The sequence below is a fragment of the Ursus americanus genome, chromosome 24 (assembly GCF_024610735.1).
Source record: "Ursus americanus isolate L20-20 chromosome 24, mUrsAme1.1.p, whole genome shotgun sequence".
Taxonomy (NCBI): Eukaryota; Metazoa; Chordata; class Mammalia; order Carnivora; family Ursidae; genus Ursus; species Ursus americanus.
Window position 1 is genome coordinate 7,831,169 of NC_142150.1, and position 21,465 is coordinate 7,852,633.

Genomic DNA, 21,465 nt, shown 5'->3' on the forward strand with positions numbered 1-21,465 from the left:
GCTATGGCACGCAAGCAGGGACAGTGTACAGAAAGGGAGTCTTGGGCCTCTGACTTACAGCCAGACATTTGTGTGCTTGCACCAGGTGCAAGACTGCTTTGGCCACTTAACCACAGTGAGACAAGATGAGTAAGCGCCCCGAGCAGCCTTGCATGTGGACGGAAGCACCAGCAGCAGCTGGGTCAACCAGCCAATAGTGGCCACTCTTATCCCTAAAACCACGCTCTTTGTGACCCAGCAGAGAAGAGTAACCAGAACTGGTTCACTGGATCTTCGCGTCTGTACGACAGCACTAAGCCTGCACAGCCTTCTTTCAGGAGGGCTCTGGAACAAGCAGGGCAGCCCAGTACTTTGCAGGGCTGTTTGATCTAGGAAAATGGGCCTAAAATTATGCAATTCTAAGAAAATTAATAGGAAAAAAACCAATCTCAAATGGGTGGGGCAGTCAGCAATCTTCATTTAGATGGTGTATGACCTGAAAGAACCAACGGAGATCTGATTGCCCCTCCTGACCCACCTAGACGCGTAGTAAGCTAGAAGAATTATACTCAGCCTCACGCTGCCTGGGGGTGGGGACTGCAGCCACTAGTCCACCCTCCTGCCCCTCCCAGATAGAGCCTCAGCCCTGTGGAGGGGAGAAGCCACTGCTCAGCCACAGATCTCACTCGCTCTCTTTGGGAATACAAGGAATTTTAACTCTCCCTACAAAGACACCCTCTTGGTTTGTGGCTTTCAAGGTCAGTGCCTCTTTTAGAACATGAGTTCTGAGATCCTGGAAAGCAGACCGAGGAAGACGTACCTTCAGGAAGACATCCAGGTCTATCACTCCCCGCCGCAAGGCTTCCCCCAGGTAAAAGATGGTGTCTTCAATAGCGTTCTCCTCTGCGTACAGATTTAGAATCTGTTTGTATAGTGGGGCTGTGGGGATGATAACCTCATCGATATCATTGTTTTCGGACTGATTTTCCATTTTCTCCAGAGCAGAACTGAGTTCTTCATCCTTCTTTCTCAAAAGTTCTATGTTTTTATCAACCTCAGCCTGAAAACAAAACAGTCCAAGCATGAGGACTTCATACTAAGCGTACACAACTATCTGCTGGTCAAAATGGACAACTCGACTCCACAGACACAGACCCACGAAATAAAACAGCGATACTTAACTCGTGGTTGAGATTAACGCTTCAAATAACATCCTGGCCAAAGGTAGAGGAGAAGGGGTGGCGTAAGATGCTCAGTGAGAACGGAATAAGGCTGAAAATACCCTGCGCCGAGCACTTCCGGTGGCAGTGATAACTTGTCACTTATCAGTGACAAATGCTGCTGCAAACTAGGCCAGCAGACAGGAGGTTCCTTACATGAAAATCATAAAAGCGGTCTTTCTTCCAAGCAAGTGGGCCACTGCTCCAGAGGGAGAACTTTCCCCAGTCTGTACACGTTAATCCACAGAACCCTAAACACCTGAACTTCAGTTACAAGCTAGTGGAGGGGCGGGTGCAGGCTCGGAGTTGTACTGGTGTCACTCTCCTGAACTCTTAAAAATCGCAGGCCACCACTGTGAGGCTGACCTCCCACACCAGCACCATCTGTGAGACTAATGTGCACACGAACCGCTGTCCCTAGCACCCTCGGACACATTCCTTGGAATAAATTCTCCTTCGTGGGAATGAAAGTGGCGAGTGAAGCTGTCACTTCAGTGATGCCAGTAGGCCTCTATTTCATCATTAAAAAGTCACATGGGCACAGCAGTCTGATAAAAATGTGAGAAAGTTCAAGAGCGAAAGGCTGCCTACACTACGGATGACTGAGTTAGAAGGGCTCGCTGCAGCTGCTTTCAGTATAGTTCAAACGACATCTGGAAACAAACAAAGAACGGACTCTTAAGGCTGTGCCCACGGCCTGCAGACCTTCATCCCGGCTTACGACTCTGTCAAATTCTTATTTCCTGGTAACTGGTAACATCAAGCACTGAAACAATCCTTTGAGTCAAACCTCATCCCTCAGGGTGAAGTTGGTGCAAGGAAAATGTTCTCAGTACCTCCAACTGCTCATCGAACGCCAAACCAGTTCCATTTCCAACGAAGCTATGGGGAAGCTATATTCAAATGCTCAAAGTACAATTTTCTGAACTCTTACTAGACCCACAACGTCCAGGGTAGATAAGGTGTAGACATCTAAAATTCGCAACTATACCAATGAGTTACTTACTACTTCTTGATCTAAACGGGTAACCATCTCTTCCAGTTTCTGATGGCCTTTTTTTAGGTCTTCCTCTGTTCGTTTCAAGGCATTGAGCTCTGCCTGGGCACGATCCATTTCCTCCTTCATCCGCCATCTCAGCTTGTCACTGACCGCTGAGATAAGAGAGGCTCGGATGGTGTCCTCGCTGATGGTGCCGTCCCGACTGGGACCTGCAGGGGGTAAAGCAGAAACCACTGGCTTCATTTCCCAAGCACTTCTATTCCTTTCACAGGAACCTTCAGAAAACAGGACAAAATGAGCTGGCATTTTCAAAGTGGGAGGAAAGAGAAATTTTCTTGTAAATGTAATTTCATCAAAAATAACATTAAAATCTGAGTTGATTCAGAAATACTTTCCCTGCAAGAGATTACTATGAATCCATATTTACCCGCCTTCTCTACTGACAGCTGAAATAATCAGCTATTTTCCCAATGAGGCAGGGGCTGTGTCCATACAGATTTCAATTATTACCCAATCTCCAACAAATAGGACAAATTTATACCAAAGAAAAACATTTGATTCAGGCCAAGTGCACTCTTGGGTTTCACTGCTAAGCTGAGGGAGACAGGATCCTACTGCAGAGGCCAGTAAGAGGACTGGGAATAGGCAGTTTCCTTGGCGTAAAGCTAATAAGGCCTCCCTTCTACAAGACTTTTACTCCATTACCCTTCACCCAAAGAGCGGGAATGAAAAGAGGAGCAAAAGAGAGTGATGTACAGAAAATTCAACAGTGATAAACTTATTTTCACATTCTTTACTATTCTCTTCAAAACATCCCTTCCTCATTAGTGTCTTATAGAATTTCCTTGCGTATTTCAGATCAAAAGAACTTATCCCTCCGATATTTTCTTCAAAAGGTCCTCCCAATGACAAGTATGGATACTCTTTATGACTATCAGTGTGCTTCAGTTAGGGTCCTAATTCAGCAAACGTACATGGTGTTCTGATTTTCAATTATGTCTGATGACAGAACCCCATGTGGGGAATTCTATTTATCTGTCATTGCCTATAATGATTAAAAAATGATTACAGACTAACAAAGTATCACTTCCACTTTGAGCTGAAAATTTTTATCCTGGTGACACTGAGTTATACTCAACAGGAGGGAAAAAAACCCAAAATAACCCTTTAGTCTGTCTGCAGAAATGTATGCAGACTCTTACATTCATGTTCCCATCCATCACAGGCCTGGTCCCTGTATCAAAAAGGTGCACCGCTTCTCGAACGAAATCGAGCTTTCCAAACCACAGGCAGCCTGGCCCACGCGGCCAGCCCCGCACCTGCTCTGCAGTGTCCCGTCTGCTCACAGTTCTGGCCAATCCAGAAGCTGGTCTTTTACTAATTAAAAGCTCCACTTTTTAGTTAGCAAAGCTGTCTTCTTGCAGAAGCTGGCTCATACAAGCTTCCCCTGAATGCTCTTCTGGCTTTTTGTCAATGACATCGGGACGCTCTGGCATTCTCTGGTTTCGTAGGTTTTGAAAGGAAGAGTCTGAGTCTATATCGTTCTTTTTTTTTTTTTTCTTTTTTCTCTCTTATTTCTACCACAGAGGAACGGTTTTTGTTTATTGGTGTTTTTTTTTTTTTTTTACTTAGGTTTTCTTCTTGCAAGTGAAAATGAGTACAGTGTTTCCCATGGCCAGGTTTTCCTGAAAAAAGTCCTTCATCCATCTGTCCTGAGGACACTGCTTGCACTCAATGAGAGCCCAACATCAGACCCCCCCGCCCCCCCCCCCCACCGGATGCACTAATTTCTCTCTACGAGGCCTCCCTCTTTCCTGCTAGAAACCTCTTGACGGGGAAAGCCCAGACAGTATCCATCCTACAGGGTTCACAGAGAAGCAATTAATACCTCCTGTTTGATTATTAACATACAAATCCATAAAGCACGTACTTTCTAGAATTCATCTCTGATTTTACAAAGTATTTCAGCTTATTTCGTATTTCTGAAAAGCAAAAGTATTAACTCTTTCAGGTAACTTGTGCTTTGGAATTCAGAATGATAAAGCCAGAGGGCAACCACATTTCCCCTATGAAAACCTAGGTCTTCTTTTTCACATCCATGGCCTCTTAATACCTAACTTTTCCAAAGTGTTCTCATCAATTTACCAACTACTGTACCACCTCCGGGCTCATGCCCCTAATTTTTCTCGCTGTTTTCCTGTCTAACCGCCTCTTTATTCACGTCCCCCCCTACAGAGACCAGGATGACTCTAGCGACCTTCCCCGGTTACCAATCGTAACCTATGAAAGGCAAAAACTTCTGAAGGCCTTGTAAGTGACCTGGGTGTGCTAACTCCATGCTAGGCGATCCTGCTTTTTTCCACGGCCAGCTCTAGCTCTTCACTACCAAACTCTAAGTCGTTCTAACTAACAAAACCAGTGTCACGTTCTTAAATGTCAGATCCCGTCTTCTCCCATCAAATATGGTGAAGGCTAATCTCCACTAATAATCCTTCTTCTATTAACCCTAATTAATTCCCACTAATAGTTCTTACTATATTTATCAGTTTCAAAACATACTCTGAACTTTACAAAATACCCAGAGTACAAAAAAGACAAAGGTTTATTTTTAAAAGATTAGGATCTGCCAAAAACGTCCTGATACTGTCGTTTCCAGATAAGAAGGGCAACGTGGGTCACTGGAAAAGGAGGCCCGCACTTGGCAGGGCCACAGCTCAGGTTACAAACCAGGAATTGGGGATTCCTACACTCTTGAGTTTTTGTTTTGTTTTCCTTGCAATAGAGAACAGGTTAGAAATAACTTTGGTTTGCATATCAAAAGGGGTAGGTTGTTAGAAACAATTTAATGTTTATTCCACCCGTATGAAGTTGTTTCAATAACATTTTTTTCAGGTTTAAATGCAATTAGCCCTTTCCCTAAGTTTTTGAATTTGTTGTGAGAAACTAAAATCATAAATTGGCAAAAATGGCAAACCAAAGCAAGTCAACAAGACTGAAATCTCGGTAACATTTCCTGGTAAAAATTTGGCTGTCCTTCCGGGGCAGGACCAGTATCTTTAAAGAATTAGTCTTTTAAGACTCCCGCAGGGCTTACCACTGAACTGTGCTGGCTGCTCAGGCAGAGTTATTCGAGTTAGTGCGAGCAGTGAGGGTTAAAATCTGCAGTGTTAAATATCTGATTCTATTTTTTGCTTTTCAACACTTTCCAACACATGTCCCTTCAAGGCGGCAGAGCTGTGTGGTTGGTTCTCAGACGCAGCAGTTACATGGCTCCGCTTATCTGGGTAGAAGTCATCTCAAGTACTAAAGGATCGAGTGTATTTTTATAACTAGTCCGGATTTTTCACACACAAACACATCAAGTTTTGTTAAAATTATTACCTTAAAATGGATCAACTTACACTGATGTGAAGTTTTCAAAATTTTTTTTTAAAACACATTTAAATTCTGGAATTTATATTCTGTTTCTCTTATGAACTACGTGAAGGCAGACACTACCATACAGCACCAAATAAGGCCTCCCAAGTAAGTCTCCAGCTAAAGCCGTTAACACTCAAAATGGGAACCAAGCTGAGGCAGCAGTTGCCTGGCTTTCAATAAAGGTCACAGTTCACCTGAGGAGGGTGGGAGTGCCAAGATTAGACGTAGTCCTTCCCTCTGCCACACACAGACCTTACTATACAGTATATTTAAACATATTAAGTCCACCTACTTTCTAAAAAGAAGAGAATTTTAATTAAGATCTGGAATATGAATGCTAAAAAAGAAAACCTCTCAAAATTCAAAACTCGGTGAACCCTGACACAGGGATTGTTTACACAAATAAGAAAAAAGATCAGTGGGAGATTCTCATCACCTTCTTGATCACTTTTCAAACAAAAAAATTTTTTGCCCTCAGATGTCTTAAGAGAAATTTTAATTTTCTTTATACCCATTATAACAAGCCTTGGATTAAGAAGAGTTTGTGGCAAACTGCCATACCTCAACTCCCCACACACTGACTTTAGCCATGCAGAATCGGGTTTCAGAAGCGCCCTTCTACAGATGAGCAGCAAGGGAAAGGTAACAAAGATTCTGAGACACAATCCTAAGCAAAACCTCATTTAAGTGTTAGGTAGAATCTAATTACTTAAGTCTTAGGAACTAAAACATAATTTAAAAAAAATTCTAATATTAGGAAACCAATATACTAACCAACAGACCTGATAATTCAACAAATAATTTAGGCCCGTATCTTCCAAGTGCACTAGTACAGACTACCTAACTGAAAACTAAACACTTAAGACAATCGGTTTTATTTATCTCCTAGTAGTATTTACTGAATGATCAGTTTCCTGTAACTCAAAAAGATCATTTATATTAGAGAATCCAGGGTAGTCCCAAAGTACAAGATAACTGAACAGTAACCTTTAAAAACATTCAATTTATTTAAACCAAAAACGAAAACATTTATCCATCTCTCTCACCCTCTAGCCCCTGCTCTCTGGCAGCCAGCACTCTGTTCTCTGTATCTGTGAGCCTGGCTTGCTTATCCATTGCTTGGCCTATTTGTTTTTTGGATTTTACACATAAGTGATCTGACTTGTCTTTTTCTTTCTCTTATTTCTGTCTAAACAGTAACCTTTCTGAACTCTCCTCTAACCAGCAAAAGTGAATCACTTGCTCAGCATTTGCACTTCTGGATGTTACTTGTTCAGACCCACGTAAGGGTCTTTGTGCCATCTGTGCTACAGATCAGACTACGGAGCCCGAGCAATCCCAGTCAGTCACTACCGCTCGGAAACCCGATCAAGCCCGTATTATTTCCTTTTATAATGAAACACACACAAAATAGGCCAATCTCTGAATTAGGAGGAACATGCAAATAACTATATGAATAAAGGCATTCTGATTCATGCTATTAAGTGCAAACCTGGCAAATTCATTAAGCTGCTTAAAAAGGCTTTTATAGTCGATGAATATGTAAGCTTCTAATACTACTACCAACCTCTGTGTGGGCTGTGGAACTTTTCTTCCAAAGAAATCAGGGGACTCAAAAGAGCCGTGTTCTTTATTTAAGCTCTAGAAAGTTTCTATAACCACCATCAGTAAGAAAAAGTATACTTAAAACCATCAGCAGGTTTATGCTTCTTGAGTTGCACAAACCACAAGGAAAGGTTTACATTAGTTTACATAAAAATTCAAGTTTTCAGAAGCAGAGGTAAGTAGGTGCGAACCTCATTAAAACAGGATACCAGGGGTGCCTGAGTGGCTCAGTTGGTTGGGTGTCTGACTCTTGGTTTTGGCTCAGGTCATGGTCTCGGGATCCTGGGATCGAGCCCCACATTTGGGCTCTGTGCTCAGCACGGAGTCTGCTTGTCCCTCTCCCTCCGCTCCTCCCCCTGCTTGTGCTTGCTTGCTCTCTCTCTCAGAGAAGTAAATAAATAAAAAATTTTTAAAAAAGGATACCAAAGTAGAAACTACTTCAAAAAAGACAGTGCTACACAACCATTCAATTATAAAAAATGCGAGATGCTACCAGCAGGCATAAGCACAAAGGCCAGTTGATTTGAAGGACAGTAGAATTCCATCCTTAAAAAGATGGGTCAGAATCAAAGTCATTCCTTAAAATTATCTTGTGAAAGAGAACAATTTAAGAACCTACAATGTTAGAAGCATCCTATTGGAATAACCCCAGGAAGCCAAATCAATCGGCTTCTCATACCCTTCATATATTAACTAAAAAATAATTAAAATCCACTGTTAAATTACATAAAGGCCTTTTTCTTTAAGTTTTCAAAATTTATTGTTTTGGATTTCTGTGGCAGGAAAAGCTTTAAACATTTAGCACAGCAACCCTTAGGAAGCCCCCACTGACTGCCCAGATGGGAAGAAAATACTACTTCACCCTGAGGATAAGGTAGGTACTCCCAAAGGAAGTCTGTGAAAGACTGTGGAGAAGAGGTGCCAAAGCAAAACAAAAAACAAAAAACTTTTCCATTTGGAAAGTGGAAGTCAGTTTCCATCTGAATACAGGAAAAGTTAATGATACACACCCCAAGGGCACAGCTACCCCTCCGCAGATTGAGTTCAAAGAACTCTTTCTCTAAGTGTGAATTAGCTATGTGATTTCCGGATGAGAATCTTTTTTTTTTTTTTTTAAGATTTTATTTATTTATTTATTTGAGAGAGAGCACAAGCAGGCAGAGCGAGAGGGAGAAACAGACTCACCACTGAGCAGGGAGCTCAACGTGGGGCTCGATCCCAGGACTCTGCGATCATGACCTGGGCCAAAGGCAGACACTTAACTGAGCCACCCAGGTGCTCCTCAAGTACGAGAATCTTCACAACAGACCCAAAGTGTTCAAAGAACAGATTCCAGGTCAAGTATTAGGCCAGAAGCATCTCGTTTTGTTAATTTCTCTCCTCAAAGTTTCAAAACACTAAATCAGGGTTGAAGACATCTGTAACCACTCTGATAAAAGGACTCCATTGAGATGAATAAACCTGGAGATTCTGGCACAGAGGAAGTATGGCTGATAGTACATCCTCTGATAAACTTCATAAAGGAGCCGATTAGTTCACTTTCGTCACACACACATATTCATAACATGGGGAGGTTTCATTGAATGGCACCACACTGCTCAGCGGACCACAGTGGACCACACTATAGTAACATTCTTGAACATTTGCATGATAGCCTTCGATCCTTTTTTTTTTTATAGATTTTATTTATTTATTTGACAGAGAGACAGCCAGCGAGAGAGGGAACACAAGCAGGGGGAGTGGGAGAGGAAGAAGCAGGCTCCCAGCAGAAGAGCCTGATGTGGGACTCCATCCCAGAACACTGGGATCACGCCCTGAGCCGAAGGCAGACGCTTAACGACTGAGCCACCCAGGCGCCCCAGCTTTCAACCCTTCTTAATCCAGATTATAATATCCAACAACGTCGTCATCTCCAAATCAATGCCACCCAGGTGCACCACGGGCACCATCCGGCAGACAGCACCGTGTCTGAATCAAGTGGGAATCAGGATTCCACATCACACCAGTCTTCCCTATCCAGTGGTAGTCGAGTCATTTTGAACTTTTAAAATCAGAGTCCAGGTTCTCTTTTAGCTTTGGCAATGTCAACTTGGTGAAGTTACAGGTCTAGTCCTAACGAAAGTGTTCCACTCTCCAGAAACACATATTTTAATCCAAAGAAACAGAAATTTAAGTTTTTAAAAATTTAACTTTTATCCTCAGTTCTCCAAAAAAGTTTATCTTCCTTCTGATGCCTTTGTTGACAAATAATGCTTACAATGGACAGAAAATCTAAGGGACGTTGTCCAAATTCCACATCTTTTCCCAGTGATTTTCCAGTAGAAAATGTTTTTTTGATGGTTGCAAAGATGATATTCAAAAAATACACCTGGTCTTACAATGACTTCTAGGAAAAATCTGAGTTACAGATCACAGCTTTTTCTTCCCTTACATAATACAAGCATATGAAACTAGCACTGCAGTTGCCCAGACCTGATGGCAAGGCACCATCGACAGGTTTTTCACCATTCCACAGCTGTCTTCACCACTTAGTGCCCTCAGTGAGCTCCAACCTCACAAGATTGCCTTTAGGTCAGGTTAGGTGGGAAGCTATCTAATAAAAAAGCTATAAAATGAAATGACAAAACAAATTTCTGATTTGTTTACGTCTACATTGATTGGAATCAGAAAGAGCTATTTTAAGTTCCAAGATGTGCATCTGTCTTCCTTCTTCAGTACTTTGTCAGAAGAGGTCGCTATAAAGAATGCAATCTCCAGGGGCGCCTGGGTGGCACAGCGGTTAAGCGTCTGCCTTCCGCTCAGGGCGTGATCCCGGCGTTACAGGATCGAGCCCCACGTCAGGCTCCTCTGCTGTGAGCCTGCTTCTTCCTCTCCCACTCCCCCTGCTTGTGTTCCCTCTCTCGCTGGCTGTCTCTATCTCTGTCGAATAAATAAATAAAATCTTTAAAAAAGAATGCAATCTCCACTACTTCATTCTTATTTTTTTTAAAGATTTATTTTTTGAGAGAGAGCACGCACGTGCATAGGGGAGGCGAGGGAGAGAATCTCCAGGCGGACTCCCTGCTGAGTAAAGAGCCTACTACCGGACTCGCAAGACCCATGAGATCCTGACCTGAGCCGAAAACCAAGAGTCAGATGCTCATGCGACTGAGCCACCCAGGTGCCCCCTAGTACTTCATTTTTCAATGGTTCTTTTACTTCAGTGCTATTGGGGTGGTTAAATACCAACACTTGCACAAGCATCCAGGTCCGTAATAAAAAGACATATGTTACTGATGCTTTCAGTAAGGTGCTTGTTTTACATCGTAAAATCAAAACCTATGCAGTGAAACTATCAAGTTATACAAAATACAAGGATAAACAAACCACATTTGTTCTCTCTCATGGCCTCGGCAGTACAGAGAATACTAGCACAAGTCCTGGTGACCACTGATACACTGAGGCAATGTTGACTAGCTGTGAGTTCTAACATTCAAATACTTTCACGTTCCTGCTTTCCTGCATTACAGTGTTGTGCGCAACGCACTACCAGAAGGATGAAAACCTCAAGCAGGCAAGCCGCAACGACGGAGTACGTATTAAAGGACAGCCAAGATGATCATAAAATGCTCCTAGCCTAAGAAAGTACTCTTGAAATAATATATACGTTTCTTTGACAACTTGTTCTAAAAACATAAACATCAGATGTGATTTTAAGTATACCATTTTCCCCACATTCCTGTTTTTTTGGATACGTGGAAATAATCTAGTCTAAGCTATAAAATGCTTCAAACTTATGGTTTAAAATGAGTTAACATACGAAAGATTGTTAGAATCTGAGGTTCTCTAGGAATCAGAGGGATTATACCATTATCTCAATGAAAAACGATGACAAATAGCACTATTCCCATAGGGCGCCTGGGGGGCTCAGGTCATAATCCCAGGGTCCTGGGATCGAGCCCCGCATCAGGCTCCCTGCTCGGTGGGAAGCCTGCTTCTCCCTCTCACACTCCCCTTGCTTGTGTTCCCAATCTCACTGTCTTTCTCTGTCAAATAAATAAATAAAATCTTTATTTTTTTTTTAAAGATTTTATTTATTTGACAGACAGCCAGCGAGACAGAGAACACAAGCAGGGGGAGTGGGAGAGGAAGAAGCAGGCTCCTAGCGGAGGAGCCTGATGTGGGGCTCGATCCGAGAACGCTGGGATCATAACCTGAGTCAAAGGCAGACGCTTAATGACCACACCACCCAGGCACCTCAATAAATAAAATCTTTAAAAAAAAAAATAGCACTATTTCCATTTTGTTGATGATACCTGAACCAAAATGGAGAGCTTAACAAGACTTAGTGTGCTTTGCTTATGGATGAAAGATCTCCCATCATTAGGTTTCTAACTCAAATCCTTTAAATTATATTGTAGAAAAAGAGCTACATTATAGTAATTTTGAGAACATTTTAATAAATTAAAACCATGCCACTAGAAAATCCTTTTTTGGGGGAGGGTACTTAGATCTGGTGATGGTTACAATTTATCAGGAAATACAACAGAAAGATGAACTTCATAAGCTCCTACATTCATTTAGGCACTCAGCAAAATATTTAGTGAGGAACTTCTATATATAAAGCACTGTCCTGGATGTTAGGGGTTGGGGGGGTTGTTTGTGGTAGCCAATTAGTCAGGGAGGCATGCCTGCTTCATGCAAAGGAAATAGGAAGTGGAATTCTTAAGACAGAAGAGTAGCAGGGGATGAGGTCAGAGAAGTAATGAGGGGAAGAAAGCAGGATCACGCAGGACCTTCCAGGCCTAAGAACTCTGGATTGAATTCTGAGTGAAATGGGGAAACACTGACAGGTTTTGAGCACCAAAGTGACATTATTATTTTTTTTAAGATTTTATTTATTTATTTGACAGAGAGAGAGAGCGCGTGCACAAGCAGGGGGAGCGGCAGGCAGAGGGAGAGGGAGAAGGAGAAGTAGGTTCCCTGCTGAGCGGGGAGCCCAATGCAGGGCTCGATCCCAGGACCCTGAGATCATGACCTGAGCAGAAGGCAGACGCTCAACTGACTGAACCACCCAGGCGCCACTATTTATGTTTTAATAGGATTACTCTGGACGCTGTGTTTAAAACAGAGTGTAGAGGCCAAGGACAGACACAGAAACCTGTTGGGAGGCTTTTGAAATAAATCAGATGAGAGACAAGGTGGTGACTTGGATTCACACTGGGTATGATCAGATTCTAGATCTATTTTGAAGATAGTAGGCTCCTGAGGAGGAATCAAGGACGATGCCAAAGAGTACTGAGTAGGTATCAGTGGAGATGGGGAAGCTGTGCAGAAAGATTCAGTTTACTTCTGGTCACGCTGGGCTTGAGACGTCTATCAAATATCCACGTGGAGACAGTAAGAAGGCAGGTGCTCTAAGGATCGGAGCTCAGGAGAGAGGTGTAGGCTGGAAGCGTAAATTTGGGAACTGTGGGCATAGAAATTGTATCTAAAGCTACGACTGGTAGAGAGCACCAGGAGAAGGAGTATAGGGAATGCTAAGGACTAAGCCAGGGGGCACGCCAACATTAAGAAAAAGACCTGTAAAGAAGACCGAGCATGAGTACTAGCGAGCTAGGAGGAAACCCGAGTGAGTGTGGGGTCCTGGGAAACAAGACAGGAAAGTGCGTCAAGGAAGACGTAACCAACTGTGTCAAATGCTACTGATAGGCCAAGTAAGTGGAGAAGACTACCTACCTGTTGGAATTAACCTTGTAAGGGTCATTAGTGACCTTGACAGAAGCAGTTTTAGTGGAATGCTCCGAAGGAAATGCCAAATGGAGGGACTTTACAAGAGAAAGGGAGAAGAGGAATTGAAGATAATGGAGTACGGATGATTGTGTCAAGGAGTTTTGCTCGCAGAGGGGAATGAAGAAATGGAATAGTGGTGAAAAAGTGGAATTGAGAGGAGGATTTTTTAAGGTTCGTTCAGGGCGTATTTTTTTGTGTTGATGAGGAGCAATCCAGAAACTGATGATGGAGGGAAGAACTTCAGAAGTGACTGGCCCCGAGCGAGGCAGGGAGGAGGAGATCTTGCGCACAGAAGCAGGTAATGGCCCATGGGGGAAGGCAGGTCTGGAGGTGCAGGTGGCGGCAGAGAGGCGTGCAGTGCAGGGGGCGGGGGGATCTGTAGAAATTCTCGGATTGCTTCAATTTTCTCGGTTGAAGAAAATTATACTTCCGGCCCTCTCATAAGCAACACTAAACAGCAACAACTACCGGCCTGGTGAGAATCTGCAATATACCCCGTGGTGCTTTCTTCTCCTAAAGATGCTCATCTGTTTTTACACAGAACGAGGTTCGGGAAACCTGAGCGTCTGTTAATAGTTCAACACACACAAAGTTCATCAATAAGAATGTGTGAGCCAGGAAAGAGCGAAGAGTCCATCATTTCTGTGTACGCCCTGAGAGAAGGCTCATTTATACAATGACGGGTCACCTACTTCAGTCTTGGATTACAGGACATTGACCATTAAGAGTTTTTCCTCTAACAAGGAGGTATATTCTGACATCTCACATGTAAAAATGAAAGGCACCTTTCACAACAGGAGCCTCTGACTTTCCTTATGGGAGAAAGACTGTTTTGAAGGGTACTTACCGACGGTGGCCACAGGAGGCTGGGAAGGGTACTGAGAACTTGTTGTGGCAGGATACTGGCCACCAGGTGGGAAAGGACAGCCTGGGTAACCACTGAAAAAAGAACAAAACCCGTTCGGTGTTAAGATGACTCAATGCTAGAGTATCTTTAAGAACCCCGTTCAGAAAGTTAAGCTTGACCTGTTGTTTTATCAGTTAATGGATTTTTAGAGCCACAGGTGTCTATTCAAGCCAAGTTCTAGAAGCAGTTCCATTAATGACACTGGAGTCACTCTTAAGTAAATGGTTAAAATACTCTTGCTTGGCTCTCTGTGTATTTGACGGTTGTCTTCACAGGGAGCAAAACAACTAGCGTATTTCTAAAGGCAGTTGAACAGTATCAGAACTGGAAGCAACCACAATTTGTGAGAGAACTTTCCCGTTCTGGTTAACGAGCATATCAGGAAATTATATTATTCAATTTTTACCTATGGTTCATTGATACCCTTTGAGGATATCTGATCTGAAAAATTTCCTCTTTAAATAGTTTTAAAATTTTTCTTCTCTATGGATAGTTTGTCTCACTCATGTATTCATATCAGAGTCAGGTCAGGAGGAACTCTCCTTCAAAGTCTTCTCCTCCAATCTGTTATCCAACATTGTTTTATAAACATCATTAACAATATCCCGGACAAATGGTCATCTTTATTGAACATTATCATTTTGATAGAACTTCCACCTAATGGTTCTAGATTTGCTTTCTGGAAAACCACTTGAATAGTAGAAGACTTCTAACATCAGTCATCTTTGGGTGAAATCTTTTAAATTCTCTCAACCATTCTTCACAGGACCTGATTTTCAGGTCTAATCACTTTCCTCTGAACGCTCACTAGTTTGGCAGCGTTTCCCTTACAATGGAGAAGAAAAGTAAAACAAGATGATCACCAGCTACCTGTTAGTTGGACAATAAATCTTGATTAGTTGTCAGATCTAGGACACTGGCAGTTCTGACCAATCTGCCTTCTACAAGTCCATTAAAATTACTGATGAAACCCAGCCAGTTCAGAGCCTTGGAGCAAAAGCTCTCGGTCTGGAGTCAGTAATCCGTTTCTAGTGTAGTGGCTCAAAGATCCTACTGTTTGGACTATCAGCTCACACTTTATCACTCGTCCCCAACAAAAACTTCTGTAGAGCTTGTTGAAGAGTCGATGTAATCACAATACTCTCTCATCTATCGGTACAGAAGCCAAATCAAAGAAGAGAACAGCAGGTGTTTCTGTTCCTAGAGGACACATGCCAAAGGCTACTGAACGCTGCTCTTGTCTCTGGTCTCTAATAACCCTGCTACCATGGTGCCAGGAAACACTGCCGATCTCACCGAAATTTCTGAGTCTACGGTTTTGAGAACTGGGATCAACGTGCTCTTTTTTCTGGGGTTTCTCCCACTTTGCATACCCTTTTAAAGACAATCTGAGACCATACCGCTGAATTTTTCAGTAACCTGGTATAAATCTTTTCTAGGCCTACAGACATTAACTTCCAAGAACTCCCTTGTCTCTTAGTCTGCTCAATTTCCTCTTCATAGTTATTCTCTATGTTCAGGGTTAATAATTTTTCTTGAGTAAAGAACTGAGTGATAGTATCTTCTATCTTCGTATATAATTAAACAATTTGTTCTACGTAGTGCATCCTTTTCACACTGCTAAAGAGTCCTTTTAAAACTACATATTTAAAAAGAATTTTCCAATACCCTTATGTTCTTTTTTCTTTATGTACTCCTTCAAATTTTACTCATTATTATATTGAAGGCACTGTTTCGAAGTGCTCGAAGTAGGAGCTAAGATATGAATCCATTCCTTCCTCAATATGCTATCAAAACAGGGCAAGACCCTATAAACAATCCTGAGAGGATCAAGGAAATAAGACATGCTAAGTAAAAACTCAGCAGATGTAGAATGGAAAATCACTACCAGCTAGAGGAGATCAGGGAAGGTTCTGGGAGATCTGTAATATCCATGAAGTTGCACCTTTATTTTAATTCCTTTACTCCTAACTCCATATTCTTCAACCACATTACAGTGTTTCCTTATTCTTCCTGGAACTTTCGGGGGCTTTCACACTTTGCTTACATAAAATGAGTGGGCTGGACTTGAGAACTGGAAAGTATCCCCTCAGTCATAGAATGTTATAACTCTTTGCTGCTCCCTTCACCTCTAAACACCGAATTTCCTTCCTCAAGGTCCTCCTCGTAAACCTGTTCTTTCATTTATAAGCTATCGCTGAGCTCTCACCTCCACAGCAGATGTGACCTCCCCTCTGAAGTTCTATTTATCACAGCACTTAACCATTGTCTGTCTTTTCTGATACCAGGAACTGGTTCCTAATATCTTACCACAGGCGTGCTAGTACACAGACCCAAACTAGAACCACCATTCTTGACATACCTTTTAGTTTCCTTGTGCACATGCTGCAGGTGCTAAATTAAACTTTCAAAAGATCTTAAGATTTGGAAGAGAACTTAGAGATCATCTAGTCCAACTTTCTAGAGCAAGAATAAAGACTCTCATATTCACTGTTTAAGATAAAGATTCTTCTTGAGTCACTGATTTATTAATTCTCCTTTAGGACAAAGGGAGAAGAGAAAGAGGTTCTGAAGCTCTTCTGCCAAAACCTTTCATACACGGAAAGATACAGAGAGCGATTTGAATACAGTTACTAACCTTAACAACTCGTTGGTCTACTACTTATATTTTGACATTAAAAGTTACATTTCAAAGGAAAAAAACATCAAATTTTTGAAAAACAGCTGTCTCAAAAAGGAACTTCTTACAAATAACCTGACAAAAGACACTCTGATGGTTACCTAAGATTTAGAGTTTTGTTTTTTCAGCTTCATTTTTATCTACGAGTTTCTTTGAAATGGCTTTATTATTCCGAAGTCCATTTCCTTACTGTACTTCTAACAACTATTTCCTTAGGTCCAAAGTTCCTTCTTACTACTGACTATTAATTGTAAAGGCTTATAATTTCAAGGCTTCAGACAAGAAGATTCTTTTTTTTTTTTTTTAAAGATTTTATTTATTTATTCGACAGAGACAGAGACAGCCAGCGAGAGAGGGAACACAAGCAGGGGGAGTGGGAGAGGAAGAAGCAGGCTCCCAGCGGAGGAGCCTGATGTGGGGCTCGATCCCAAAACGCCGGGATCACGCCCTGAGCCGAAGGCAGATGCTTAACAACTGTGCCACCCAGGTGCCCCAGACAAGAAGACTCTGTTTCTAGAACTTAATCAGAAAAATAAGCACCTCAAGAAATCTAAAACTTACAGCCTGTTTATATATTACAACCATAGGAATCTTTCTTTATTGTCCCTCACAGATATTCATCTAGTCTCTGCTTATCTCTCTAATATGACAGAATGCTTACTACCTTGTCAAGCATGTCTCTGAAATTAAGAAAGATCCAGAAATAAGACCACTAAATTTAAATTATAGGATCCTGCATATTATACATGTACTTACATCAGGTGTTCAGGAAATCTGTCTACATTTATCCGTGAGAGTTATATGAAGCTAAAAACAGTTTAAAAAATTTCTCGTTAATAGTTAAAGTAGCCAGAAATCTCATCTGGACACCGGTATATGCCATCTTGCATTTTAAGTCAACCCAAAGACCACCCTTTGTAAAGTAGTCTTTGATTACCACTGAAACTACACAACTGAAACATGGGTTAATCATTATTTCTCATTGATTTTCTAATGTGTCTTACTCATAGACTGATCTCACGATTAATCTAACCTACCTAGGTTATGTTATCATTAAATGGTTAAAATAAGAGGTTGGTAGTATATGTAGTCTATGAACTAAATGAATAAATAAGACAAGACTGACCCCATCATGTGAACCATTAATCCATTCCCTCAATTTACAAAAAAGTTAAGTCTTTTTTAAAACGGTATTAAAATATAGGGGCGCCTGGGTGGCTCAGTAAGTTAAGCGTCCGACTCTTGATTTTGGCTCAGGTCTCGGCCTCAGGGTTGAGATCGAGCCCCATATCAGGCTCCATGCTGGGCGTGAAGTCTGCTTAAGATTCTCTTTCCGTCTCCAGGAAAAAAAAAGGGTATTAAATTATTTTTTCTCCTTGGTTAAATTCATTATAGTTAGTATTCCATTAACCTTTCAGCTATCTACACTAAATATATAAAGTTCTTAAAAGGGAAGCAGAGCAAGCAAGGATTTCAAAGTCCAAAACCAACCAAGATCATTGTCATTATCTCACTCCTTCCTTCTCTGAAAACAAAATGAAGTTACATGTCTCTAGAATGGAAAAAACTCCTTTGGAATTATATACATACCATAAAATTTCACCAATAAACCAAGTCTTACCTTCCATTAAACTGCAACTACGTTTACTTTAATGCTCTGGTTAGCATCCATTATTTCCAATCTAGATCTAACAGAATTTCTTTTTTTTTTTTTAATGATTTTTTTATTATATTATGTTAGTCACCATACAGTACATCCCCGGTTTCCGATGTAAGGCTCGATGATTCATTAGTTGCGTATAACACCCAGTGCACCATGCAATACGTGCCCTCCTTACTACCCATCACCAGCCTATCCCATTCCCCCACCCCCTCCCCTCTGAGGCCCTCAGTTTGTTTCTCATAGTCCATAGTCTCTCATGTTTCATTCCCCCTTCTGATTACCCCCCTTTCTTTATCCCTTTCTTCCCCTACTGATCATCCTAGTTCTTATGTTCCATAGATGAGAGAAATCATATGATAGTTGTCTTTCTCTGCTTGACTTATTTCACTTAGCATTATAGATCTAACAGAATTTCTAATACAATTATTCAAAAGATTTTTCATTACCTGGGATTGGGAGGATATCCAGATGGATATGCAGAGATTCCACTTGGCATGCCTGGGATATAGGAAGCTAAAAATAATTTTTAACATTTTAAAATAATGTGCATAGTCCTGGATATACAGGCTATCAAATAAGACATAGATCACTGTCAAACCACTGCAAAATTTCATACAGGTAAAGAATCCAAATCTCAGCACCAAAACAAAACAAACACTCCACCCATATTAGTTCTTTAATGCAAGCAGTATCTTCAAATCACAAATTCTCAAAGCATTAACTATGAGGCATGACAATACACATGACAATCCCAACAGGGAATCACTGGCAAACAGGTCAACCTGGTCAGCTCTCCACGCTCTCAAAGAATCTGTAACCTGACCCAGCAGCTGGTTCCACTGGAATTTAGAGGAAGGTAATTCTGCCCTCCTCTGGCCCAAGGTCAGCTTCTAGAAAGTGCCCTCTTTGTTATATCTAAGAAACCTTTTGATATTTCTTGTTGACCAAATGTGGACCAGTTTGCACAGGTGGTTTTGTTGGCTTGATTGAGGACTTTAAAAGACTTCAAATTACTATGAGAAGTCCTTTACAAAATTTATATTCAGGTAGACAGGGTTAAAGCAAGACAAAAGCTCAGAAATACTAGGGAAACAAGGTTCAAATCTAGCAAGCTTAAAGAGCGGTTTATATATTTTTTAGAACACTAAAGACACAGAACTGGTCAGCGGCGCCAGGAGGCTAAGCAACGTAGAGAAAGAAAATTTTGACTTTAACTGGAAATGACTTGTCTGAGAATCAGTTTATCCTCCGTGAAATTTTTCTCACTGAATACAATGATGAATTAGCTCTTAATCCAATCAATAAATATTCTAGTGCCTTCTATGTAACCAGCACCAGGAATCTGATTAAAAAAAGAAAGAATTCCTGGCTTCGAGTTGCTCATGGTCTAGTGGAGGAGATGAGGAATAATAATACAGAGTGTGCCGTGTGATGACAGGAGAAGTGCACGGTCATACATACACACGGAACCATAAAGGAGGCAGCTAATCTAAACCTAAGACGTGGGGGAAAATAAAAGTGACCTAGCAGAGGAGTGGTACAGAAAGGCCTGGAAGGCAAGAGAGGTGGAGCCGTCAAGAAATGAACTTTCAAAGCACAAATATAAGTGGGTGGGAGCAGTCTACGCTGGGCTCTGACCAAGGGGCTCAGAAATCTTTCCCAGAGGTGCTGAGCACACATCTCTGAGTATCAGTGTTCAGTCTTCCTGTTAGGATGAACTATAGATGTTATAAGTAAATTTTTTCTTAAGTATAAGAAGCTAGGATGATGTTCAACGCTATTTTAGGAAGGGGAAAAAACCTCCCGAAATGTCTCAACTGCTGGATTCCAGAAGACATTTTTTTCTTCCTGGGCAAAGCACAGTTATCTATAAGAACATCAAAACAGGGGCGCCTGGGTGGCTCAGTTGTTAAGCGTCTGCCTTCGGCTCAGGGCGTGATCCCAGCGTTCTGGGATCAAGCCCCACATCAGGCTCCTCCGCTAGGAGCCTGCTTCTTCCTCTCCCACTCCCCCTGCTTGTGTTCCCTCTCTCGCTGGCTGTCTCTATCTCTGTCAAATAAATAAATAAAATCTTTAAAAAAAAAAAAAAAAGAACATCAAAACACCAGGCTACTATTAAGTGTCAGCAACACACATGGTCAATTACTAACCCCCCGTGCTAGTTTTTCTCTGTACACATAAACTACCACTTCATGGTTATGAGCAGTCATAGTCATGCACCAAATTTTCATAATCAGAAGCAATTTTCCTTTTCTAAGGTTCTGAAAAGCTACTAACTAATTCCACCAAAGCCTTCAAATTTTAATTCTTAGAAACAACAAATGCTATTTGGATCCAAGACTATCAAGGAAGAAGAAAATGAGGTAATTTTAGAGCCAGAATAAAATGGGATACAGATTACCCCTAACACATAGGATTAAATAAGAATGAACATGAAGTGCTTAGCTTACTGTTAGTTGTCAAAAAATGAGGTTTGGCCATTACATCTTTTAATGTGACTCTTAGCTAGCTCAACGTCATCCTAAAATAGCAGATCAAAAAGTATTCTGAATAATGATAAAAATAACAATAGAAGTATATAATTCTGAACTAGAAGATAATCCTCATATAAGTTACATCCAGATTTCTGGGCTATTCCTTGGTGTGTGTGGAAGGGAATGGAATTCAGACTTTTATCTCTTTATAGTCATACCTACTAATAATCAGTATCTTTTAAATGTATAAAAAGTATTACAACTGGAACTGAAGGATAATAAATTGGCCCCTTGTAGTAATTTACTTAAATCAGCTATAGATTGTTTAATGTGATATACAGTGAGTGCAAAACTGAACTGCAAAAATGATCTCGTTACTGTGGCCTCTTTCTGGAATGCTGCACTTCCAGTGTCAATATAAAACTGGAAGAAACTTAAAATGGAAAAAAAAAGTTGCTTAGGAGACTGCCCAAACTTCTGAAAAGGTTACTTCAGTGGTCACTGGCTACGTTATTGGAGCAAACATGAATGGCAAACTAGGAAATATTTGGTATTTCAAACTTAAAAGAGCAAGGTTGTCTAATCTCAAGTCCTAGGGTCAACAGAATTTATTAAGACGAAAACAAATTTCTGGTCCAAAAGAATCACTAGAACTTTTAGTAAAAGAGCTACTAATTCCTAAAACCAAACTTACTCTGTGAAGGCAGGGAAGGAAAAGGAAGTGGGTTCAGAAAGTTCTTTCTGT

At 41.3% G+C, this 21,465-nt stretch overlaps 1 protein-coding gene across 3 annotated transcripts in view; it reads right to left on the reverse strand.

Annotated features, from left to right (window-relative positions):
• TSG101 (tumor susceptibility 101) overlaps window positions 1-21,465 on the reverse strand; it is a 39,257-nt gene that overhangs the window by 786 nt on the left and 17,006 nt on the right. For all 3 annotated transcript variants that reach the window (XM_045808641.2, XM_087855339.1, XM_087855338.1), the window contains 4 exons: window positions 18,693-18,759; window positions 13,844-13,935; window positions 2,206-2,408; window positions 800-1,039 (listed from right to left, as the gene is read on the reverse strand). In XM_045808641.2, coding sequence (XP_045664597.1) covers window positions 800-1,039; window positions 2,206-2,408; window positions 13,844-13,935; window positions 18,693-18,759 — 602 coding nt within the window. The remainder of the gene's footprint in view (window positions 1-799; window positions 1,040-2,205; window positions 2,409-13,843; window positions 13,936-18,692; window positions 18,760-21,465) is intronic.